The 20863-nt window shown below is 42.2% G+C and overlaps 1 protein-coding gene across 5 annotated transcripts in view; it reads left to right on the top strand.

The window, feature by feature from the left end:
• Window positions 1-20863, top strand: part of cep170ba (centrosomal protein 170Ba) — a 76661-nt gene that overhangs the window by 36759 nt on the left and 19039 nt on the right. For all 5 annotated transcript variants that reach the window (XM_067991678.1, XM_067991681.1, XM_067991677.1 and 2 more), the window contains exons 9-12: window positions 1507-2294; window positions 14008-14208; window positions 16681-16801; window positions 16903-18813. In XM_067991678.1, coding sequence (XP_067847779.1) covers window positions 1507-2294; window positions 14008-14208; window positions 16681-16801; window positions 16903-18813 — 3021 coding nt within the window. The remainder of the gene's footprint in view (window positions 1-1506; window positions 2295-14007; window positions 14209-16680; window positions 16802-16902; window positions 18814-20863) is intronic.

Genomic DNA, 20863 nt, shown 5'->3' with positions numbered 1-20863 from the left:
ATCCAATTTTTGTTTTTAAGAAGGCTCTTCATTTTGACCATAAAGATGTTATTATAATGATCAACACCCACTTTTAACGCAGCTGGTCTCCCAGTTGCCTATTGTAACTTTGGCAGAGAATTGGCAGAAACCCCAGAGAAATGGCTTAAATGGCTGTTTGTCCAACATTGCCGCCAAAGTTACGGAGGATGATCGGGAGAATCATCATGGAAATTCAACCCCTATGTATTTTAAAAACAGGCATTTTATCAAATTGTAAAGACATCTGTGTTACATCTTACTTGTATTTTTTTTAATGTAACATAATAGTGTTGATTTGTTGAGAATACAGACTTTTGACAAAACTGAGTTTGTCAGTTATGCTTAGCTACTATTGCTAAATTACACATTCTCACAGAGGGTGGCTCAACAAGGAAACAGCAGCATATTGATGAAATTCAGAGAAAGCACATAATTTGTCACTCTGCAAAAAAAGAAATAGAGGTAAACTATAGCTACAGTTGAGATCAAATAAATAAATGTTACTACCCCTCTGTTACATTAAGTAAAGGTGATTAGTGGAATAGGGATTTAGGTAATTCATGCTGTCCATACAATTGATAGATTGATTATTGAGCAAGAAGGACTAAATGCCCAAGAATTAAAACAGAAAACCTGTCACCCAATATGTGTAGCACAACAAGTAGAATAGCAATATCATTTGTTAGTTTAGCTTTGTTGAGTCCTCAAAATCCTTTCCTACCTTCACTCCTTGTTTGACAAAGCTCAATTTGTTGGTGTATGTTTAGCTACTATAGCTGAATTACCACATTCCCACAGAAGGTGGCTCAGTAGGCCAAGTGCCCTTGAGTGTCCAGGTTCACCAATTCAGTGTGATAAATAAGGCTCTCCCAAAAAGAAAGCTGTTTCAAACCTCAACTTTTATGCAAACTCTGTTCTGTTTTAGCCAGTTGGGTCAGATGACATCAAGCGCACCACTGTGCATATCTGTCGGTTGTCACTTAGTCATTGGCCACACTTAACTAATGTGGCAGAAGAGCAGAGAGTTATTTGGATTTAACTGCAGCTGTGTAGTTTATCAGAGCCAGCTCTGGGTCCTAATTAATCAGTTTCCTTTTAAACTGTTACTACATTGGTATGGGGAGGAGAATAATTGAAGAAAAAGGCACCATTCACTAAAGATGTAGTAATATTCTTTCTAAGATTAATTTCTCCAATTTTAATACCAGTTTTCCCAGCCATTTCCTCTTCAGCCTTTCATCTACATTGAGGTAAATGTATATATAAGATTGTCCTCTTCATGCAATCCTATGTTGGCACACTTTTTTAGCTGTTATGGGTTACTTTAGTCAAGATTATTCGTTAATTAAGTATCACAACTTTTAAAGTGATTTGTTATGATTGTGGACCTCATTTTTGCTTGAATGGCAAAAAATGTTTTAATCTATTAAAATTGATTCTCATATTAACTGGGTACTTTTAATTGTTTTTCTTTACCATTATTAGGTTGTAGACATGAAGATGGTACACAAAGTGACTCAGAGGATCAAGTTGCATCTAAACAGCAGGGCAAAACAGACTCTCCTCTTGATTCACCTTCAGGGCAATTCCAGATTTACAGTGATGAAACCCCCAAACTGTGTCAGCTCCAACATGACCCTCAAGATATGCCCATGGGTCAACAAGCTTTTGTCATTGAATTCTTCGACGATGATAATCCTCGTAAACGTAGAGCACATTCTTTCACTCAAAATGCAAATGCCATGCATACTGATTCTTATGTTGCTCTTAGAGCTAAACTAGATAAACGTAAAGGTACTTCAACATGCGAAAAAATTACATTACAGCAGGCCCAGTCGTTGGTGCAAGTGAACAAACCTACTACTAGTTCATCACCTCCCCAAAGGTCTAATTCACTAAAGAGAGAAAAGACTGAAGAGCGATTAAGCAGCTCTGCTACTTCAAGCTCCAAAGGTTTACTTCGGAGTTTTGGGAGTGTGGGACGAAAGAGTAAACTCAGCCAGGAGTTTGCTGCTGAACTGTTGAAAGAAACTACAAAAAGTGTTATCAATGTAGAAAAACCTCTAGACACTGTCCCTGTGACAATTGCGCATGTAATAGTGGCACCCAATGTACCGGAGGCAACACTACCACCAGTATCATCTCCAACAACTTCAACAAAACCAACCTCCAAACAGGGTGATCAAGACAATCTAAGTGATACAGGCACATATACCATTGAAACGGACACACAGGACAAAGAGGTTGAAGAAGCTCGTAAAATGATAGACCAGGTAAGAAATGTAAATGTATTTAAATATATTGCTTAAAGAAAATACATGATCTACTGAAATGTTCCATGATCCTAAATGCTGTGAAACAGGTTATTATATCCTTACACCAATGTAACTTAATTATTTCTGGTTATCCTGCTTCGTGCTTTAGAATTGCTGGTTTAAAAACATTTTGAAGTGGACGTTTGTAAAGAACACCATCTTCTGTGGCTTTGTGAAGTTCCATTCCAGTGACATGACAAATGAGGAAGTACTGCCCATATCCATTGTCTTCAATTTTTGGGCTTACTGCGTAATCCCATTGATAGCCATTCTGTGCTGTACACCCTACCCACTTAGGAACGCAGGAGTAGGCCATTTAGCCCCTCAAGCCTATTCCGCCATTCAGTGAGATCATAGCTGATCTTTGACCTAACTCCATATACCTGCCGTAGCCCCAAGTTCCTTAATACCCATGGTTAACAAAAAATCTATCAATCTCAGATTTAAAATTAACAATTGAGCTCATCAACTGCTGTTTGCAGAAGAGAGTTCTAAACTTCTACCACCTTTGGCACGTGGAAGTGTTTCCTAACTTCACTCCTGAAAGTCCTGGCGCTAATTTTTAGGCTATGTCCCCTAGTCCTAGGCTCCCCAACCAGCGGAAATAGTTTCTCTCTGTCTACCCTATCAGTTCCTCTTAATATCTTAAAAACTTCGATTAAATCACTCCATGATCGTCTAAATACCAGAGAATACAATCCTAGTTTGTGTAATCTCTCCTTGTAATTTAACCTTAGGAGTCCAGATTTCGCTGCACTCCCTCCAAGGCCAATGTATCCTTCCTGTGGTGCCCAGAACTGAACACAATACTCCAGGTGTGGTCTAACCAGGACTTTGTATAGCTGTAGCATAACTTCTACCCCCTTGTATTGTAGTCCTCGAGATATAAAGGCCAGCATTCCATTAGTCTTTTTGATTATTTTTTGTACCTGACCATGACATTTTAATGATCTATGTACATGGACTCCTAAGTCTCTTTGGACATCCACTGTTTCGAGCTTTTCACCATTTAGAAAATACTCTGATTTATCCTTTTTAGGTCCAAAGTGGATGACCTCACACTTGCCTACATTGAAATCCACTTGCCACAGTTTTGCCCATTCACTTAATCTATTACTATCTCTCTGTAATGTTTGCTTCCATCTATACTGCTTACAATGCTGCCCAACTTTGTGTCATCTGCAAATTTAGATAACGGGATAGAGGGCCACATATCCAAGTCGCTAATAAATACAGTGAATAGTTGAGGCCCCAACACCGATCCCTGTGGGACACGACTTGTCACATCCTGCCAATTTGAGTACCTGCCCATTATCCCTATTCTCTGTCTCCTGCCGCTCAGCCAATTTCCTAACCAGGTCAATAATTTGCCCTCAATTCCATGAGCTTCAACTTTAGCTAACAATCTCTTATGAGGGACTTCATTGAATGCCTTCTGGAAGTCCATATAAACAACATTCATAGACATTCCCCTGTCCGCTACTTTAGTCACTTCATCAAAAAAATTCAATCAGGTTTGTCAGGCGTGACCTACCCTTCGCAAATCCATGCTGGCTCTCTCTGATCAGCTGAAAATTTTCAAGATGTTCAGTCTCTCTATCCTTATTCATAGACTCTAGTAATTTCCCAACAACAGATGTTAGGCTAACTGGTCTGTAATTCTCTGGTTTTCCCCTCTCACTTTTCTTAAATAGCAGAGTGACGTGTAATTTTCCAATCTAAAGGAACGGTTCCTGAATCGAGAGAACTTTGGAAGATTATAGTTAGGGCATCTGCAGTGTTCACACTGACTTACTTTAAAATCCTGGGATGGAAACCAACTGGTCCTGGGGATTTGTCATTCTTTAGTGCCATTATTTTCTTCACTACTGTTAATTTGCTTACGTTAATTATGGTGAGTCCCTGATTCAAAATTAGTTTCCTTGGGGTGTCTGGCATGCTATAGCCTCTTCCTCTACTGTAAATACTGATGCAAAGAACTGGGTACAGTAGCATAGTGGTTATGTTACTGGACTAGTAATCCAGAGTCATGAGTTCAAATCCCACCACGGCAGCAGGGGAATTTAAATTCAATTAATTAAATAAAATCTGGAATAAAAAAAAACTAGTATTGGTAATAGTGGCCATGAAACTACCGGATTGTCTTAAAAACCCATCTGGTTCATTAATGTCCATAAGGGAAGGAAACCTGCCGTCTTTACCCGGTCTGGCCTATATGTGACTCCAGACCCACAACAATGTGGCTGATTCTTAATCGCTCTCTGAGATGGCCTAGCAAGCCACTCAGTTGTCAAGAAGGTGGCTCACCACCACCTTCTCAAAGGCAATTAGGGATGGGCAATAAGTGCTGGCCTTGCCAGCGACGCCCACATCCCGTGAACAAATAAAAAAACCAAAAAAGTAATTATTTAACATGCCTGCCATTTTCTTATTTTCATTGACAATATCACCATTATCAGTTTTGAAGGGGCCTACATTGCTCTTGACCACCCTCTTTTTCCTCATATAATTATAATAAATTTTTGTATTGATTCTGATATCCCTTGCAAGTTTCTTTTCATACTCCCTTTTTGTAGCTCTTACTATCTGTTTTGTCACCCTTTGTTATTCTTTTGTCTCTCCCAGTCACCAGGATCTGTGCTATTTTTTGCATTTTTAGATGCTTTTTCTTTTACCTCTTGTTGTCCATGGCTTTTTTTTGGCAAGTAGAGCTCTTGCCCCTTAGGGGTATAAAATGGTTCTGTATGATGTTATATTCTTTTTTGAACACCTCCCACTGGTTTTCTGTCGTTTTAACCATTAACAGATTTGCCCAGTTTACTGTGGACAGACTCTGTCTCATCTCATTGAAGTTGGCCTTACCTAACTTTAGAATCTTAGGAGCTGATACAGGTTTCTCCCTTTCAAACACAACGTTGAACTCGATCATATTATGATCACTGAGATAAATGTTCACGCACCGTTAGGCCGTTAACTAAATCTGGGTCATTACTCATTATTAAATCTAATATGGCCTGCCCCCTTGTTGGTTCTAGGACATAGTGTTGCAGAAAGCTGCCCTGAACACACTCATGAATTCGCTACCTTTCTGATATGAGCTCGTCTGCTTGTCCCAATCTATAAAAGTTAAAATCCCCCATTAAAATCACTCTGCCTTTACTATGCTTGTCTATCTCTGCATTTATATATTCTGCCACTTCACAGCTGCTACAAGGGGGCCTATATGCATCTCCCAGTACAGTCTTAAATCCTTTTCTATTTCTTAATTCTACCCATAAAGTCTCCACTGCCTGCTTACCTCTTGTTATATCCTCTCTTATCATTGAAATAAGAACATAAGAAATAGGAGCAGGAGTAGGCCAATCGGCCCTTCGAGCCTGCTCCGCCATTCAATAAGATCATGGCTGATCTGATCCTTACCTCAAATCTAAATTCATGTCCAATTTCCTGCCCGCTCCCCGTAACCCCTAATTCCCTTCACTTCCAGGAAACTGTCTATTTCTGCTTTGAATTTATTCAATGATGTAGCTTCCACAGCTTCCTGGGGCAGCAAATTCCACAGACCTACTACCCTCTGAGTGAAGAAGTTTCTCCTCATCTCAGTTTTGAAGGAGCAGCCCCTTATTCTAAGATTATGTCCCCCTAGTCCTAGTTTCACTCAACCTTGGGAACATCCTCACCGCATCCACCGAGTCCCAATCTACTCAACCTCTCCTCATATGTCCGCCCCCTCATCCCCGGGATTAACCGAGTGAACCTTCTTTGTACTGCCTCGAGAGCAAGTATGTCTTTTCTTAAGTATGGAGACCAAAACTGTGTGCAGTATTCCAGGTGCAGTCTCACCAATACCTTATATAACTGCAGTAATACCTTCCTGCTTTTATATTCTATCCCCCTAGCGATAAATGCCAACATTCAGTTGGCCTTCTTGATCACCTGCTGCACCTGCATACTAACTTTTTGATTTTCTTGCACTAGGACCCCCAGATCCCTTTGTACTGCAGTACTTTCCAGTCTCTTGCCATCAAGAAAATAACTTGCTCTCTGGTCTTTCCTGCCAAAGTGCATAACCTCACACTTTCCAATATTGTATTTCATCTGCCAAATCTCCGCCCACTCACCCAGCCTGTCTATAGCCCCCTGCAGGTTTTTTATGTCCTCCTCACTCTCTACTTTCCCTCCCATCTTTGTATCATCTGCAAACTTCGATATGTTGCACTCGGTCCTCTCCTCCAAATCGTTAATATAGATCGTAAAGAGTTGGGGACCCAGCACCGACCCCTGCGGAACACCACTGGCTACTGGTTGCCAGTCCGAGAATGAACCATTTATCCCAACTCTCTGCTTCCTGTTAGATAACCAATCCTCCACCCATGCCAGAATATTACCCCCAATCCAGTGATTCTTTATCTTGAGCAATAATCTTCTATGTGGCACCTTGTCGAATGCCTTCTGGAAGTCCAAATACACTACGTCCACTGGTTCCCCTTTATCCACCCTGTACGTTATGTCCTCAAAGAACTCGAGCAAATTTGTCAGACATGACTTCCCCTTCGTAAAGCCATGCTGACTTTGTCCTATTAAATTATGTTTGTCCAAATGTTCTGCTACTGTCTCCTTAATAACAGACTCCAAAAATTTACCCACCACAGATGTTAGGCTAACTGGTCTATAATTTCCAGCCTTCTGTCTACTACCCTTTTTAAATAAGGGTGTTACATTAGCAGTTTTCCAATCTGCCGGGACCTTTGCCGAGTCCAGAGAATTTTGGAAAATTATTACCAAAGCATCCACAATCCCCACTGCCACTTCCCTCAAGACCCTAGGATGAAAGCCATCAGGTCCAGGGGATTTATCCGCCTTGAGTCCCATTAATTTACTAAGTACCAATTCCTTAGTGATTTTAATCGTATTTAGCTCCTCCCCCCCCTAGAGCCCCCTGTTTGTCCACTGTTGGGATATTCTTAGTGTCCTCTATCGTAAAGACTGAAACCAAATATTTGTTCAGCATTTTTGCCATCTCCATGTTTCCCACCATTAATTTCCCGGTCTCATCCTCTAAGGGACCTACATTTGCCTTAGCCACCCTTTTTCTTTTTATATAACGATAGAAACTCTTGCTATCTGTTTTTATATTTTTTGCTAATTTATTTTCATAATCTATCTTCCCTTTCTTAATCAATCCTTTAGTTACTTTTTGCTGTCTTTTGAAGACTTCCCAATCTTCTATCCTCCCACTAAGTTTGGCTACCATATATGTCCTTGTTTTTAGTCGGATACTATCCTTAATTTCTTTACTTAGCCACGGATGGCTGTCATTTCTTTTACACCCTTTTTTCCTCAGTGGAATATTTTTTTTTTGAAAGTTGTAAAATAACTCCTTAAATGAACACCACTGCTCATGTACCGTCTTACCCCTTAATCTATTTTCTCAGTCCACTTTAATCAATTCCGCCCTCATACCATCATAGTCTCCTTTATTCAAGCTCAGTACGCTTGTTTAAGAACCAACCTTCTCATCCTCTAATTGGATATGGAATGTAACCATGTTATGGTCACTCAATCCAAGGGGATCCTTAACTAGGACATTATTAATTAATCCTGGCTCATTACACAGGACCAGGTCCAAGGTTGCTTGCCCCCTTGTTGGTTCAGTTACATACTGCTCAAGAAATCCATCCCTAATACACTCAATAAACTCTTCCTCAAGGCTGCCCTGCCCAATTTGATTTGTCCAGTTAATATGATAGTTAAAATCCCCCATAATTATAGCTGTTCCCTTATTACATGCCCCGACTATTTCCTGATTAATACTTCTTCCAGCAGAGTTGCAACTGTTAGAAGGCCTATATACTACGCCCACGAGTGTTTTTTTCCCCTTACTATTCCTTATCTCTACCCAAACTGTTTCATTATCCTGATCCTTTGTCCCAATATCATTTCTCTGTATTACAGTGATTCCTTCCTTTATTAACATAGCCACCCCACCTCCCCTTCCCTCCTGCCTGTCCTTCCTGATTGTTAAATACCCTGGCATATTTAATTCCCAGTCGTTGTCACCCTGCAGCCATGTTTCTGTAATGGCCACAAGATCATACCCATACGTAGTTATTTGTGCCGTTAACTTGTCCATTTTGTTACGAATGCTACGTGCATTCAGATAAAGAACTTTCAAATATGTTTTGTGACACTTAGTTCCTGCTTTTTCCTTCTTGTCCCGATGTTTGTCCTGGATCTCCTTCACCACCTCTGCGTACTTGCTGAAGGTGCTGCCGAACTTGGACCAGACTTTATAGGGGATGGTGATGGAGTTCCTGTAAGAGGGCTTCACCTCACTCACTCGCATGAACACGCCGTACTTGTTGGAGCCCACGTCTAAGAAGAAGCGCTTTCTGTCCACGGTGATGGACGTGCCCTCGGGCAACTCAGACTGGCCGCACGGCTCGTCATCCACGCCGTAGTCGTCGATCAGCTTCGCCAGCGTGTCCCTGAACTTGATGAGCCCTTGGGCCGGCAGGGCGATGGTCTGGCCTTGCGTCCCCCCCAAGCCTGGGCCTCGATTTAAGGTCTGGCGGATGCGCAGGAAGCGACTTCGCTGGTTCTCCTTCAGGTCCATGTAGTACTTGCGGTTCTCCCGCACCAGGAACTCGCTCTTCAGCGCACGGCGGGGCTCATCGGAGCTCAGGCCGACGTCCGAGTCAGAGAGGCCCATCCTTAATTTCATCCTTAATAATTTCATCCTTAATAACGAAGGCTACTTCTCCCCCTCTACCAGTTTCCCTATCCTTCCTATAGACCTTATAACCTGGTATATTCAGTTTCAGTCCTGACCATCTTTCAGCCATGCTTCAGTAATGGCTACCATGTAAGAAGTGGATTTAGACTGCCACAAACTCGTGTGGGACTAGTCAGCACTTTCAGGTAACTTTCAATAATTTATTTTTTGATTGCCCACATCCAGAGAACAATGGTAGAAATACCGCCACTGTTTATCTCCAGTTGCTGGTGGGCTGCATTCTTGAACCACTGCAGTCCTTTTTGGTAATGGCACTCCCATAATGGTATTAAGTAGGGAGAGCAGGATTTTGACTGAGTGACAAGGGGCAAAAAGAGGGGGAAGAATTTTTGAAATGTGTTCAGGAGAACTTTCTCGACCAGTACGTTTCCGACCCAACGAGGAAGGAGGCGTTGCCTGGGCTTGGTTCTGGGGAATGAGACTGGCCAAGTGGAGCAAGTGTCAGTGGGAGAGCATTTAGGGAAGGCCAATTTCAGTGGGATGAGAACAGATCTGGCCCGGGTAAATTGGAATCATAGATTGGCAGGCAAAACTGTAATTGAACAGTGGCCGGCCTTTAAAGAGGAGATGATTCGGGTACAGGAAAGTTACATTCCAATGAGGGAGAAAGGTAGGGCAACTAAAGCCAGAGCTCCCTGGATGACACAGGAGATAAAGAATAAGATGAAGTGGAAAAAAGCAGCATATGACAGCTGTCAGGTTGATAACACATGTGAGAACCGGGCTGAATATAGAAAGTTCAAAGGGGAAGTGAAAAAGGAAATAAGAGGGGCAAAGAGAGAGTATGAGAATAGACTAGCGACCAACATAAAAGGGAATCTAAAAGTCTTCGACAAACATGTTAACAGTAAACGGGTAGTAAGAGGGGGGATGGGGCCGATTAGGGACCATAAAGGAGATCTGCTCATGGAGGCAGTGGGCATGGCTGAGGTATTAAATGAGTACTTTGCATCAGTCTTTACCAAGGAAGAAGATGCTGCCATAGTCTCGGTAAAGGAAGATATAGTTAAGATACTGGATGGGCTAAAAATTGAGAAAGAAGTACTAGAAAGGCTAGCAGTACTTAAAATAGATAAGTCACCTGGTCCGGATGGGATGCACCCTAGGATGCTGAGAGAAGTAAGGGGGGAAATTGCGGAGGTACTGGCCATAATCTTCCAGACATCCGTAGATACGGGGGTGGTGCCAGAGAACTGGAGAATTGCAAATGTTACACCCTTGTTCAAAAAAGGGTGTAAAGATAAACCCAGCAACTATAGGCCAGTCAGTTTAACCTCGGTGGTGGGGAAACTTTTGGAAACGATAATCCGGGACAGTTTTAACAGTCACTTGGACGAGTGTGGATTGATTAGGGAAAGCCAGCACGGATTTGTTAAAGGCAAATCATGTTTAACCAACTTGATAGAGTTTTCTGATGAGGTAACAGAGAGGGTAGATGAGGGCAATGCAGTTGATGTGGTGTATATGGATTTTCAAAAAAAGTTTGATAAAGTGCCACATGGTAGGCTTGCTATTAAGATTGTGGCCCATGGAATAAAGGGGCAATGGCAACATGGATACAGAATTGGCTAAATGACAGGAAACAGAGTGTAGTGGTGAGCGGTTGTTTTTCGGACTGGAGGGAGGTGTGCAGTGGTGTTTCCCAGGGTTCGGTGCTGGGACCACTGCTTTCCTTGATATATATTAATGACTTGGGGGTACAGGGCATAATTTCAAAATTTGCAGATGACACAAAACTTGGAAGGGTAGTAAACAGTGAGAATGATAGCGATAGACTTCAAGAGGACATAAACACTCTGGTGGCATGGGCGGACACGTGGCAGATGAAGTTTAACTTGGAAAAATGCGTGATGATGCATTTCGGTAGGAAAAATTAGGAGAGGCAATATAAACTAGAGGGCACAATTCTAAAAGGGGTGCAGGAACAGAGAGGATCTGGGGGTGTACGTGCATAAGTCATTGAACGTTGGCAGGGCAGGTTGAGAAAGCGGTTAAAAATCATACAGGATCCTGGGCTTTATAAATAGAGGCATAGAGTACAAAAGCAAGGAAGTTATGATGAACCTTTATAGAACACTGGTTTGGCCACAACTGGAGTATTGTGTCCAGTTCTGGGCACCACACTTTCGGAAGGATGTAAAGGCCTTTAGAGAGGGTGCAGAGGAGATTTACTGGAATGATTCCAGGGATGAGGGACTTACATTACATGGATAGTCTGGAGAGGCTGGGTTGTTCTCCTTGGAACAGAGAAGGTTGAGAGGAAATTTGATAGAGGTGTTCAAAATCATGCAGGGTCTAGACAGAGTGGATAGAGAGAAATTGTTCCCATTGGTGGAAGGGTCAAGAACCCAGAGGGCATAGATTTAAGGTGTTTGGCAAAAAAAACAAAGGTGATATGAGAAAAATCTTTTTTACACAGTGAGTGGTTAGGATCTGAAATGCACTGCCCGAGGGAGTGGTGGAGGCAGATCCAATCATGGCCTTCAAAATGGAACTGGATAAGTACTTGAAACAATAAAATGTGCAGGGCTACGGGAATAGGGCGGGGCAGTTGGACTAGCTGGATTGCTCATGCGTGGAGCCGGCACGGACTCGATGGGCCGAATGGCCTCCTTCCACGATTCTATGATTCTAACGATGCAGGAAAGTTCGTCGGGTTGCTTTGCCACTTGGAAGGGCAGCTTGGAAATGATGATCTTCCCATGATGTCACTGTTTTTGCCCTTTGTGGTGGTAGAGTTCATATGGCTAGGAAATGCTGTTGAAGTAACCGTGGTGAGTTGCTGCAGTACATACTGCTGCCACGTGATCGTATCAAGGCTATGATGAGGTAACAGAGTTGCTCTGACAGAACTCAAACTGAGCACCAGTGAGCAGCTTATTGGTGAATAAATGATGTTTGATGGCACTTAAATTGATTTGGGATAGATTGAAACCTGGATCTCAGATGAAAGGATACATTTTTATTTTTATTTTTATTTTCTCTGCTTTTCCTTTGGAGTCTCCCTGTACCACATACTTTCTCCAGAGGAGAGGAGTTGCTGAAGACCCTTCCAAGCCTGTGTCTCCAATGCTGCTCTGTAACCAGTTGTGAGTTTTTTCTACCCTTCCGCTACGACGGATCCTCTGAGCATTGCCCCAAGGACTGCATACCCAAGACCAGAAACTTAACTTTGGGAAGTTCCAGGCTTCAACTTATGTCCTCCTGTTTCACGGCACAACATTTTCAAGTTTTGTCATACTGACTCTTTTTAGTAATCCAATATTTTTAGCAACGTAAAAGAAGAACTTTTTGTTCTGCTGACAACTGCAGAAAAGGCTCAAGGGATTCTGGAAATATCAGTATTTGTTGATCATCACTACTTGCACAGCTGTGCGTGAACAGTACAATGAAGCTTAAATAATCTGCCCCTCTGCCACGGCTCCGTGCTCCCTGTTCATTACTAATACTCTAGTTTCCTTCACCAGCTGTCCATTTCAGAGTTTTCTAAAATTGATTAGTGCAAAGTTTGTGCATTAATTAAAAATAATTCCTATTTACAAGGTGCCTCTTTGTCTGGGTAATCAGATAATTAAAACTGGATCACCCAATGAACACACATTAATCAATTAACTGCAGCAGTAGATACAATTACATGACAGAACAGCAGTGGTAATGTAAAGTGTGGCTTCACACAGCAAAGCCAAACAGGAGTCTGTCTGTCTGATTCCCTTTGTACACTGAGAATTTAAATTTGTTCTTGTTTTCAGTTGTGGAGCATAAGTCCAACTTTTTAATTTTGACTTTGTAACACCCCTCCCACAAAAGCTGCACACAAAGAAAAATAATAAGATGAATTTGCTGTATGATCATTTTTCAGGTACTAAAAGCAGAGCGGTGATGCAGAACCGAGTAGGGACAGGGAAAGTTAGCAAGATTTCTGTCTCTGGTCGTATTTCACTGCTAAGTAGCAATATAATGGCCCTTTTTGGAGGATATGATGAAGTATCTGGTCTCTCTATTCACCCACCTGTGTGAAGGACTCCGGGGTGTTTGGTCCTGAAGGGAACAAGTGGAAAATGTTACTTTAAAAATAGTTGCAGCACCTTAACAAGGCAGTAATTCTGCATTATGATTGCAAAGATGTAGCAAAGCCTGGAGCTCTGATAATTGTGTAATCCTAAATTTGGGAAAGCATTCTTCTGCAGATCAAATTTGTTGACAAAAAGTAAAGCAAAGTTGACTATCCAAGGCAAACTCTTCCATCTGTAGAAGCATTGTGGACATATACCTGGGAATGTATGGTAGATGGTCATCTGGCAGAATTTTCTGAAGATAGTGATTAGAAGTAAACAACAGCATATTGTTGAAAAGTAATGCCATGAAAATTTTATGATGGGGAGATGCCGGTGATGGACTGGGGTTGACAAATGTAAGGAATCTTACAACACCAGGTTATAGTCCAACTGTTTTATTTTTGAAATTTTAGCCATTGGACTTGTAAAGTGTCTTGATACCATGACACATTTTAAATTTAGAGACTGATTTCACCATGTAATTGCTGATTCTGAAATAACTGGTTATTGAGAATGGATTAATATTTTGTAACGCCATAAATCTTTGCAACTCCAAGCTGTTGCTCTGACCAATAGCTTGAAAATATGTATTTCAACTTAAACTTTAAAGTTAATCTTAGAAATAAAAGATGTGGCACTTCCAGAAATGGGTGCAATGCAAATTTATTAAGTTTATTCTATGTAGATGTACCTCCTAAAAGTGAACATTCTAACTCTGTTCTTAACACTGTAAGCATAAAGATAAATATTATCATTTTGCTTGTTTGAAAAGCTGAGTGGCTTACTAATCCATTTTTATTTACTTTTTATTTCTAACCAGGTTTTTGGTGTTTTTGAATCACCGGACTTTTCTGGAATTAACTCTGAAATTTATAGACCTGTAATACATGATGAAAGTTCTTCTACACCAAGGGATGAACATAATTTGTGTAACCAGAATACTAGCACTGTTTACCAGCAAACACCTTCATTACAGGCGTATCACACTACAACCATTAGTGGCTCAGATACTGTGACACAGGTAATGGATAATAAAATGACTAATATTATTACAATACTTCATTTTTAGGAATCTAGCCATTAGACTAATGATGGTTACTGTGTAACAATTGGACAATGAGACAACAAAGATTTCAGAGACCAATGTATCTATCCATCTACAATATAGTAAACATTTTATGTATAGCATGCGTTCACAGGAAAGTCACATCATGCCATTGCCATTATGTCTAGGTGTTATGCCTGAGTATTAGGTTCCCTGGCCAACATTTATCCCTCAACCACTACAACCAAAACAGATTAACTGGTCATTTATCTCATTTGCTGTTTGTGGGATCTTGTGTGCAAATTGGATGTCTGTCTGCCTACAAAACAACAACAGCAACCTACATTTATATAGACCCTTTAATGTAGGAAAAAATTCCAAGGCATGTCACAGAGGTATATTAAAAAAAAGGAGCCAAAGGAGGAGATGGTAGGAGGGGTGACTAAAAGCTTGGTCAAAGAGGTGAATTTTAAGGAGAGTCTTAAAGGAGGAGAGGGAGGTGGAAAGGCATTACGTGTTAGGGAGGGAATTCCAGACCGTGGAGTCTAGATGGCCTCCAGTGGTGGATGGAGGGGGGGGATGCACAAGACTTTAGAATCGGAGGCACAGAGAGTTCTGGGGGAACGGCAGCTAATGTAGGTCAACGAGGACAAAGGTGATGGGTGAGCAGGAGTTGGTGTGGGATAGGATATGGGCAGCAGAGTTTTGGATGATTTGAAGTTTATGGCGTGTCAAGAATGGGAGGACGGCCAGGAGAGCATTGGAATAGTCAAGTCTGGAGGTGACCAAGGCATGGTTGAAGGTTTCAGCAACAGATGGGCTGAGTTAAAGGTGGACGTTTTCCCCCTGCCGTAGCCCTCAAATCGCATCTTTCTCTAGTTTCTCTCAAATCTCCCCTCATGCCCTCTCAGAGCTCATCTTGACCATGAGACCCACCTCCTGCTCCCTCAACTCTATTCCCACTAAACTGCTGACCACTTCACTTCCATTCCTGGCCCCATGTTAGCTGGTATTGTTAACTGTTCTCTCCCCTCAGGTACTGTCCCCATCCCCTTCAAATCTGCTGTCATCACACCCCTCCTCAAAAAATCCACCCTTGATCCCTCTGACCTTGCAAACTATCACCCCATCTCCAACCTCCCTTTCCTCTCGAAATTCCTTGAACGTGTTGTCGCCTCTCAAATCCGTGCCCATCTTTCCCGCAACTCCATGTTTGAATCCGTCCCTGCCACAGTACTGAAATGGCCCTTATCAAAATCAAAAATGACATCCTGCGTGACTGTGACGATGGTAAACTATCCCTCCTCATCCTTCTAGACCTATCCGCAGCCTTTGGCATGGTTGACCACGCCATCCTCCTCCAACGCCTCCCCTCCGTTGTCCAGCTGGGTGGGACTGCGCTGGCCTGGTTCCATTCTTATCTATCCAGTCGTAGCCAGAGAATCACCTGCAATGGCTTCTCTTCCCGCTCCTGCACTGTTACCTCTGGAGTCCCCCGAGGATCTATACTTGGCCCCCTCCTATTTCTCATCTACATGCTGCCACTCGGCGACATCATTTGAAAACACGACGTCAGATTCCACATGTACGCTGATGACATCCAGCTCTACCTCACCACCACCTCCCTCGACCCCTCCACTGTTTCTCATTTTTTTTATTCGTTCATGGGATGTGGGCGTCGCTGGCGAGGCCAGCATTTATTGCCCATCCCTAATTGCCCTTGAGAAGGTGGTGGTGAGCCGCCTTCTTAAACCGCTGCAGTCCGTGTGGTGAAGGTTCTCCCACAGTGCTGTTAGGAAGGAGTTCCAGGATTTTGACCCAGCGACGATGAAGGAACAGCGATATATTTCCAAGTCGAGATGGTGTGTGACTTGGAGGGGAACGTGCAGGTGGTGTTGTTCCCATGTACCTGCTGCTCTTGTCCTTCTAATTTTAATTTTTATGCACGCAGGGACTTGAAGAAGGAACATGGCATAAGTTTGGTACTTTCCTCGAGTCCCGATTGTGCTGATTTCTACTTGTTTTATGCTGGTTTTTATGTTCCCGCGCAAGCTAATGAGACAAGAAGATAAGAACATAAGAAATAGGAGCAGGAGTAGGCCATATGGCCCTTCGCGCCTGCTCCACCATTCAATAAGATCATGGCTGATCTTCGACCTCAACTCCATTTTCCCGATCCCCATATCCCTGGATCCCCTTCGAGTCCAAAAATCTATTGATCTCAGTCTTGAATATACTCAAGGTGCTCAGGAAATTTCTGCAGAACTTGCCGGCAGGAAGATCGGCATAAACTTCGGTGATACTTGCCACTTACTCCATTTCAGGAAATTTTGGGCCCACCATAGATGAGAATTTGATGTAATTTCAAATGTCTTTTTCTTAGCCAAAGCTTTATATAGATACATTCAGTGTATGTTTTGTATCCCCTTCTCTTGGCACAAACTCCAGATGCGTCCAGTAGGTCCTGTATCCCATGGAACGCAAAAATGGGTCTCTAGATGGGCAAGTCTGGCTGATGGCTATAATGGTTCTGCGCCTGTTAGTGGATTGCATGACCTTCAACAAGGGAGTGAGTATTAAATTCAGGGGTGTCTTTGATAAAGTTGTAATGTACTACAGGATTATTTTGTTCTGACATTTTACTGTTCATAATTTTTTTTTTCTTGAAAGACGGAGCTGTGCTTGATATTGGAACTTATGTCAAGAGTGTAGAAACTCTAGATTCAGATGCAGCATCAACGACAAGCCAGTCATCACGAAAACGTCGGACACTTCCGCAGTTGCCACCAAGTGAAAAGCTTGATGGTCCAAAATCAAAAGATTTCCTTCAGCCGCTTTCTTCTCCCAGCAGTGAATCAATAAAGAAGCTAGAACTGGAATTGCATTCTTTTCCACAGAGTCATGAAAAATTGTATATACGTGAAGATAAAGACTTGGAGCCTGACAGTTTGAGTGATGATAATAAGTCTGATGATTCTTCACATGTTGCAAAAGGAAAGGGTAGAAAATGTAGGATTTCAAAGGTGACCAGAAGATTACATCAGGAGCAGGTATGGAATGATCGTGTAAAGTCTGACAGATCTGAGGCTGGGCAACGGGTAACAGATGTAAGCACACAAAGTACAACCAAAGAGTTTACAGCTCCAAGTAGCACCGCATGCTTTCCAGAACATGATCTGAAATCTGCTTCCTATAGCACTACAAAAGAAAAAAAAGAATTGGAAAGCCCTTCAAAACAAATCTCAGTAACTAAAGTAATGTTAGCAAACTTTGAGAGAAAGCCAAAAGAACGAGAGTTTAGCTCAAAATCAGCTATTGTTTCATCCTCCACAAGATGGTCATCTGTCCCAGATACTAACAAGACTGTTCCAGGAAATACAGATGCAATCTACTCCACAAGTAAAATGGCTCGAGTAACTAACAGGAGTCCTTCACAAGAAAGAAAGAAGACCTTTACAAAAGATTCCCGTACGCCTGTTATCAGACAAGAAAGCTTTACTAAAGAAAGGCCAAGTATTGATAATGCAACCAATAAAGTTCCTAATATTTCAAGCCAGCCATCCTTCAAAGATCACGGAAGAGGCTCCTTCAGTACAGATTGCACTGAGGATACACACCTCATTCTGAAGGATACTGAAGCTGCAATGGCAGCCTTAGAGGCAAAACTCCAGTCTCAAGGTCGTCATTTTAGTCAACAAGGAAGTAATTCCTATGTCCAAGGTGATTCCTTCTCTGGAGAATCAGATAATGACACAACAAGTTCTGTAAGCTTGAAAAGTAAAAATGTCACAAGTTCTGTACGGAGACAGAAGAGCTTTAGTAGTGCACACAAAGGGCAAACAGCTCAGTCAGTTCAAGACTATCCTCAGCAAGCCAATGCTCGGGAAAGGCTGACAGAGAAGCGCAAAGCCCAGCTCTCAGATGCAACCAGCAAACCAGATTACAGCAGGCGCTTTCAGCTGAAACGCAGCACAGGATCACGTGGCTCCACAGACTTTACAGATGATGAGAGATCCCATAGCCTTCCATATTTACCAATCACCGATATGCTCTCTTCTGATCAGGAGCACTCTCAGACCAGTTGTAAACCTCTGCTACGTAAAAAGTTTTCTACTTCTCAGCGCACAAAAGAGGATTCTAGCAAAGCAGCAAAATCTTGTGTACAAACAACACTGACCCGTTCAAACAGCCTTTCAACGCCCAGGCCAACCAGAGCATCTCTACTGCGTCGAGCTCGCCTTGGAGATGCATCAGATAATGAAAGCGCTGATGTGGACAAGGCTTCATTGGCTTCAGAACTGTCCACGACAAGTTCAACCTCTTCAAAGCAGCCAACGGATAAGAAGTTATCACGGCTTGACCTGCTAGCTTTGCCACGGAAACGAGCAGGTTCGCTCACTGTAAACAGTGACACAGAAACTACCATGATAAGAAGCAGTTTTAGTGCAAGAAGCGTTGATATAACTACTACCAGTCGAAAGTCATCTAGTATTGATGCTAAAGCTGCATCTAGAAAAAGTACTGGAAGTACAGTGAAGCAGACGTCACGAGTCCGTTCTAGTGGGTCAAAATCAGCTTCTAGTGAGTATACTTTAAAAGAACATCTAGTACATCATTACTGTAGCAAACTATTCCAAAAGTGAACACTTAACAAAGAATTGTTAATTGTTGAAGATTTTAAATGCAAATTTAAGGTTGAACTTTCTAAAGTTAGATCTTTGTAATGTGCAAGTTAAACAAAGGTTTTCCTTAGTGCACCATCAGTGACCATTAGTGTGGACATTTTTGGCTCTGGATCTGAGCCTATTATTTCTGTCTCCCTTTTATTTGTCCCAGTCCCTCTTGCATCGATTTACATAGAAACTACAGCACAAAACAGGCCATTCGGCCCAAGAGGTCTGTGCCGACGTTTATACTCTAGACGAGCCTCCTCCCTCGTTACTTCATCTAACCCTATTAGGATATCCTTCTATTCCTTTCTCCTTTATGTGCTTATTGAGCTTCCCCTTAAATGCATCTATGCTATTTGCCTCAACTACTCCTTGTGATAGCACATTCCACATTCTTACCACTCTTTGGGTAAAGACGTTTCTCCTGAATTCCCTATTGGATTTATTAGCAATTATTTTATATTTATGACCCCTAGCTTTGGATTCCCCCACAAGTGGAAGCATTTTCTTTATGTCTACCCGATCAAACCCTATCATTATCTTAAAGACCTCTATCAGGTCGTCCCTCAGCCTTCTCTTTTCTAGAGAAAAGAGTCCCAGCCTGTTCAGCCTTTCTTGATAAGGATATCCCCTCAGTTCTGGTATCATCCTTGTGAATTTTTTTTGCACCTTCTCCAATGCCTCTATATCCTTTCTATAATATGGAGACCAGAACTGTGCACAGAACTCCAAGTGTGGTCTAACCAAGGTTCTATACAAGTTTAACGTAACTTCTTTTCTAGAGAGATAGAATTGAAAAGCAATGAACCCTAGTGTTTGATTAGCTTTTTTTTTATGGCCTTATTAACCTCCGTCACTACTTTTAGTGATTTGTGTATCTGTACCCCTAGATCTCTTTGCTCCTCAATCCTGTTTAGACTTATTATCCAAACAGTGTGTGGCCTCCTTATTCTTCCTACCAAAAAGCACCATCTCACACTTACCTATATTGAAATTCATTTGCCAATTACACACCCATTCTGCAAGTTTATTAATGTCCTCTTGCATTTTGACATTCTTCCTTTGTGTTAACTACATCCTCCAATTTGGTGTTGTCTGCAAATTTTGAAATTGTACTTCTGATTCCTGAATCCAAATCGTTAATGTAAATTATGAACAACAGTGGTCCCAGCACTGATCCCTGTAGAGCACCACTTCCCACCTTTTGCCAGTCTGAGTAGCTACCCTTAACCCCTACTCTTTTCTGTTTTATATTCCTTTTCTCCTCTCTCCACCCCTTGTCTCCCAGTGATGCCACTTCTCATTTCTCCGATACTTTGCCTTCCCAACCCCTCCCCCAACCTATTATTACCCATCTGCCTTCCTATTCTTCTGCCGCTATCCCAGGCTTGAATACCCTTTTGAATAAACCCAGGTGGGGCACTGGGGGCTAATCTCACCAACCTCCTTCCTGTCACCCTCACCCACCCACAATTAACCTCTGCCAGCAGATCATTGTCCTGCTCCACATTTGCCTCCAGAATGTTCTTCATTCATGAACAAAGCCATTGCTTTCCACCACCTAATTGTGGATGATCGTATTTAACTTTTCCCCCTGCTGAAGCCCCCACCCAACCTGGCTATAATTTCTACCACCTACTCTGCCCAAACTATCCCTGTGACCTTTATTACCAAATCATAGCTTGGTATTTATAGGTGTCAGCTGTGGCTTAATGGTAGCATTCTCGCCTCTGAGTCAGAAGGATGTGGGCTTAAGTCCCACTCCTTAGACTTGAGCATAAAATATAGGCTGACATTCCAGTGAAGTTTGAGGGAGTGCTGCACTGTTGGAGGTGCCGTCTTTTGGATGAGATGTTAAACCGAGGCCCCATCTGCCCTCTCAGGTGGTCGTAAAAGATCCCATGGCACTATTTTGAAGAAGAGCAGGGGAGTTCTCCCTGGTGTCCTGGCCAATATTTATC

The sequence above is a fragment of the Heptranchias perlo genome, chromosome 10 (assembly GCF_035084215.1).
Source record: "Heptranchias perlo isolate sHepPer1 chromosome 10, sHepPer1.hap1, whole genome shotgun sequence".
In the NCBI taxonomy this organism is placed as follows: Eukaryota; Metazoa; Chordata; class Chondrichthyes; order Hexanchiformes; family Hexanchidae; genus Heptranchias; species Heptranchias perlo.
This window is presented reverse-complemented; position numbering and strand designations above follow the sequence as displayed.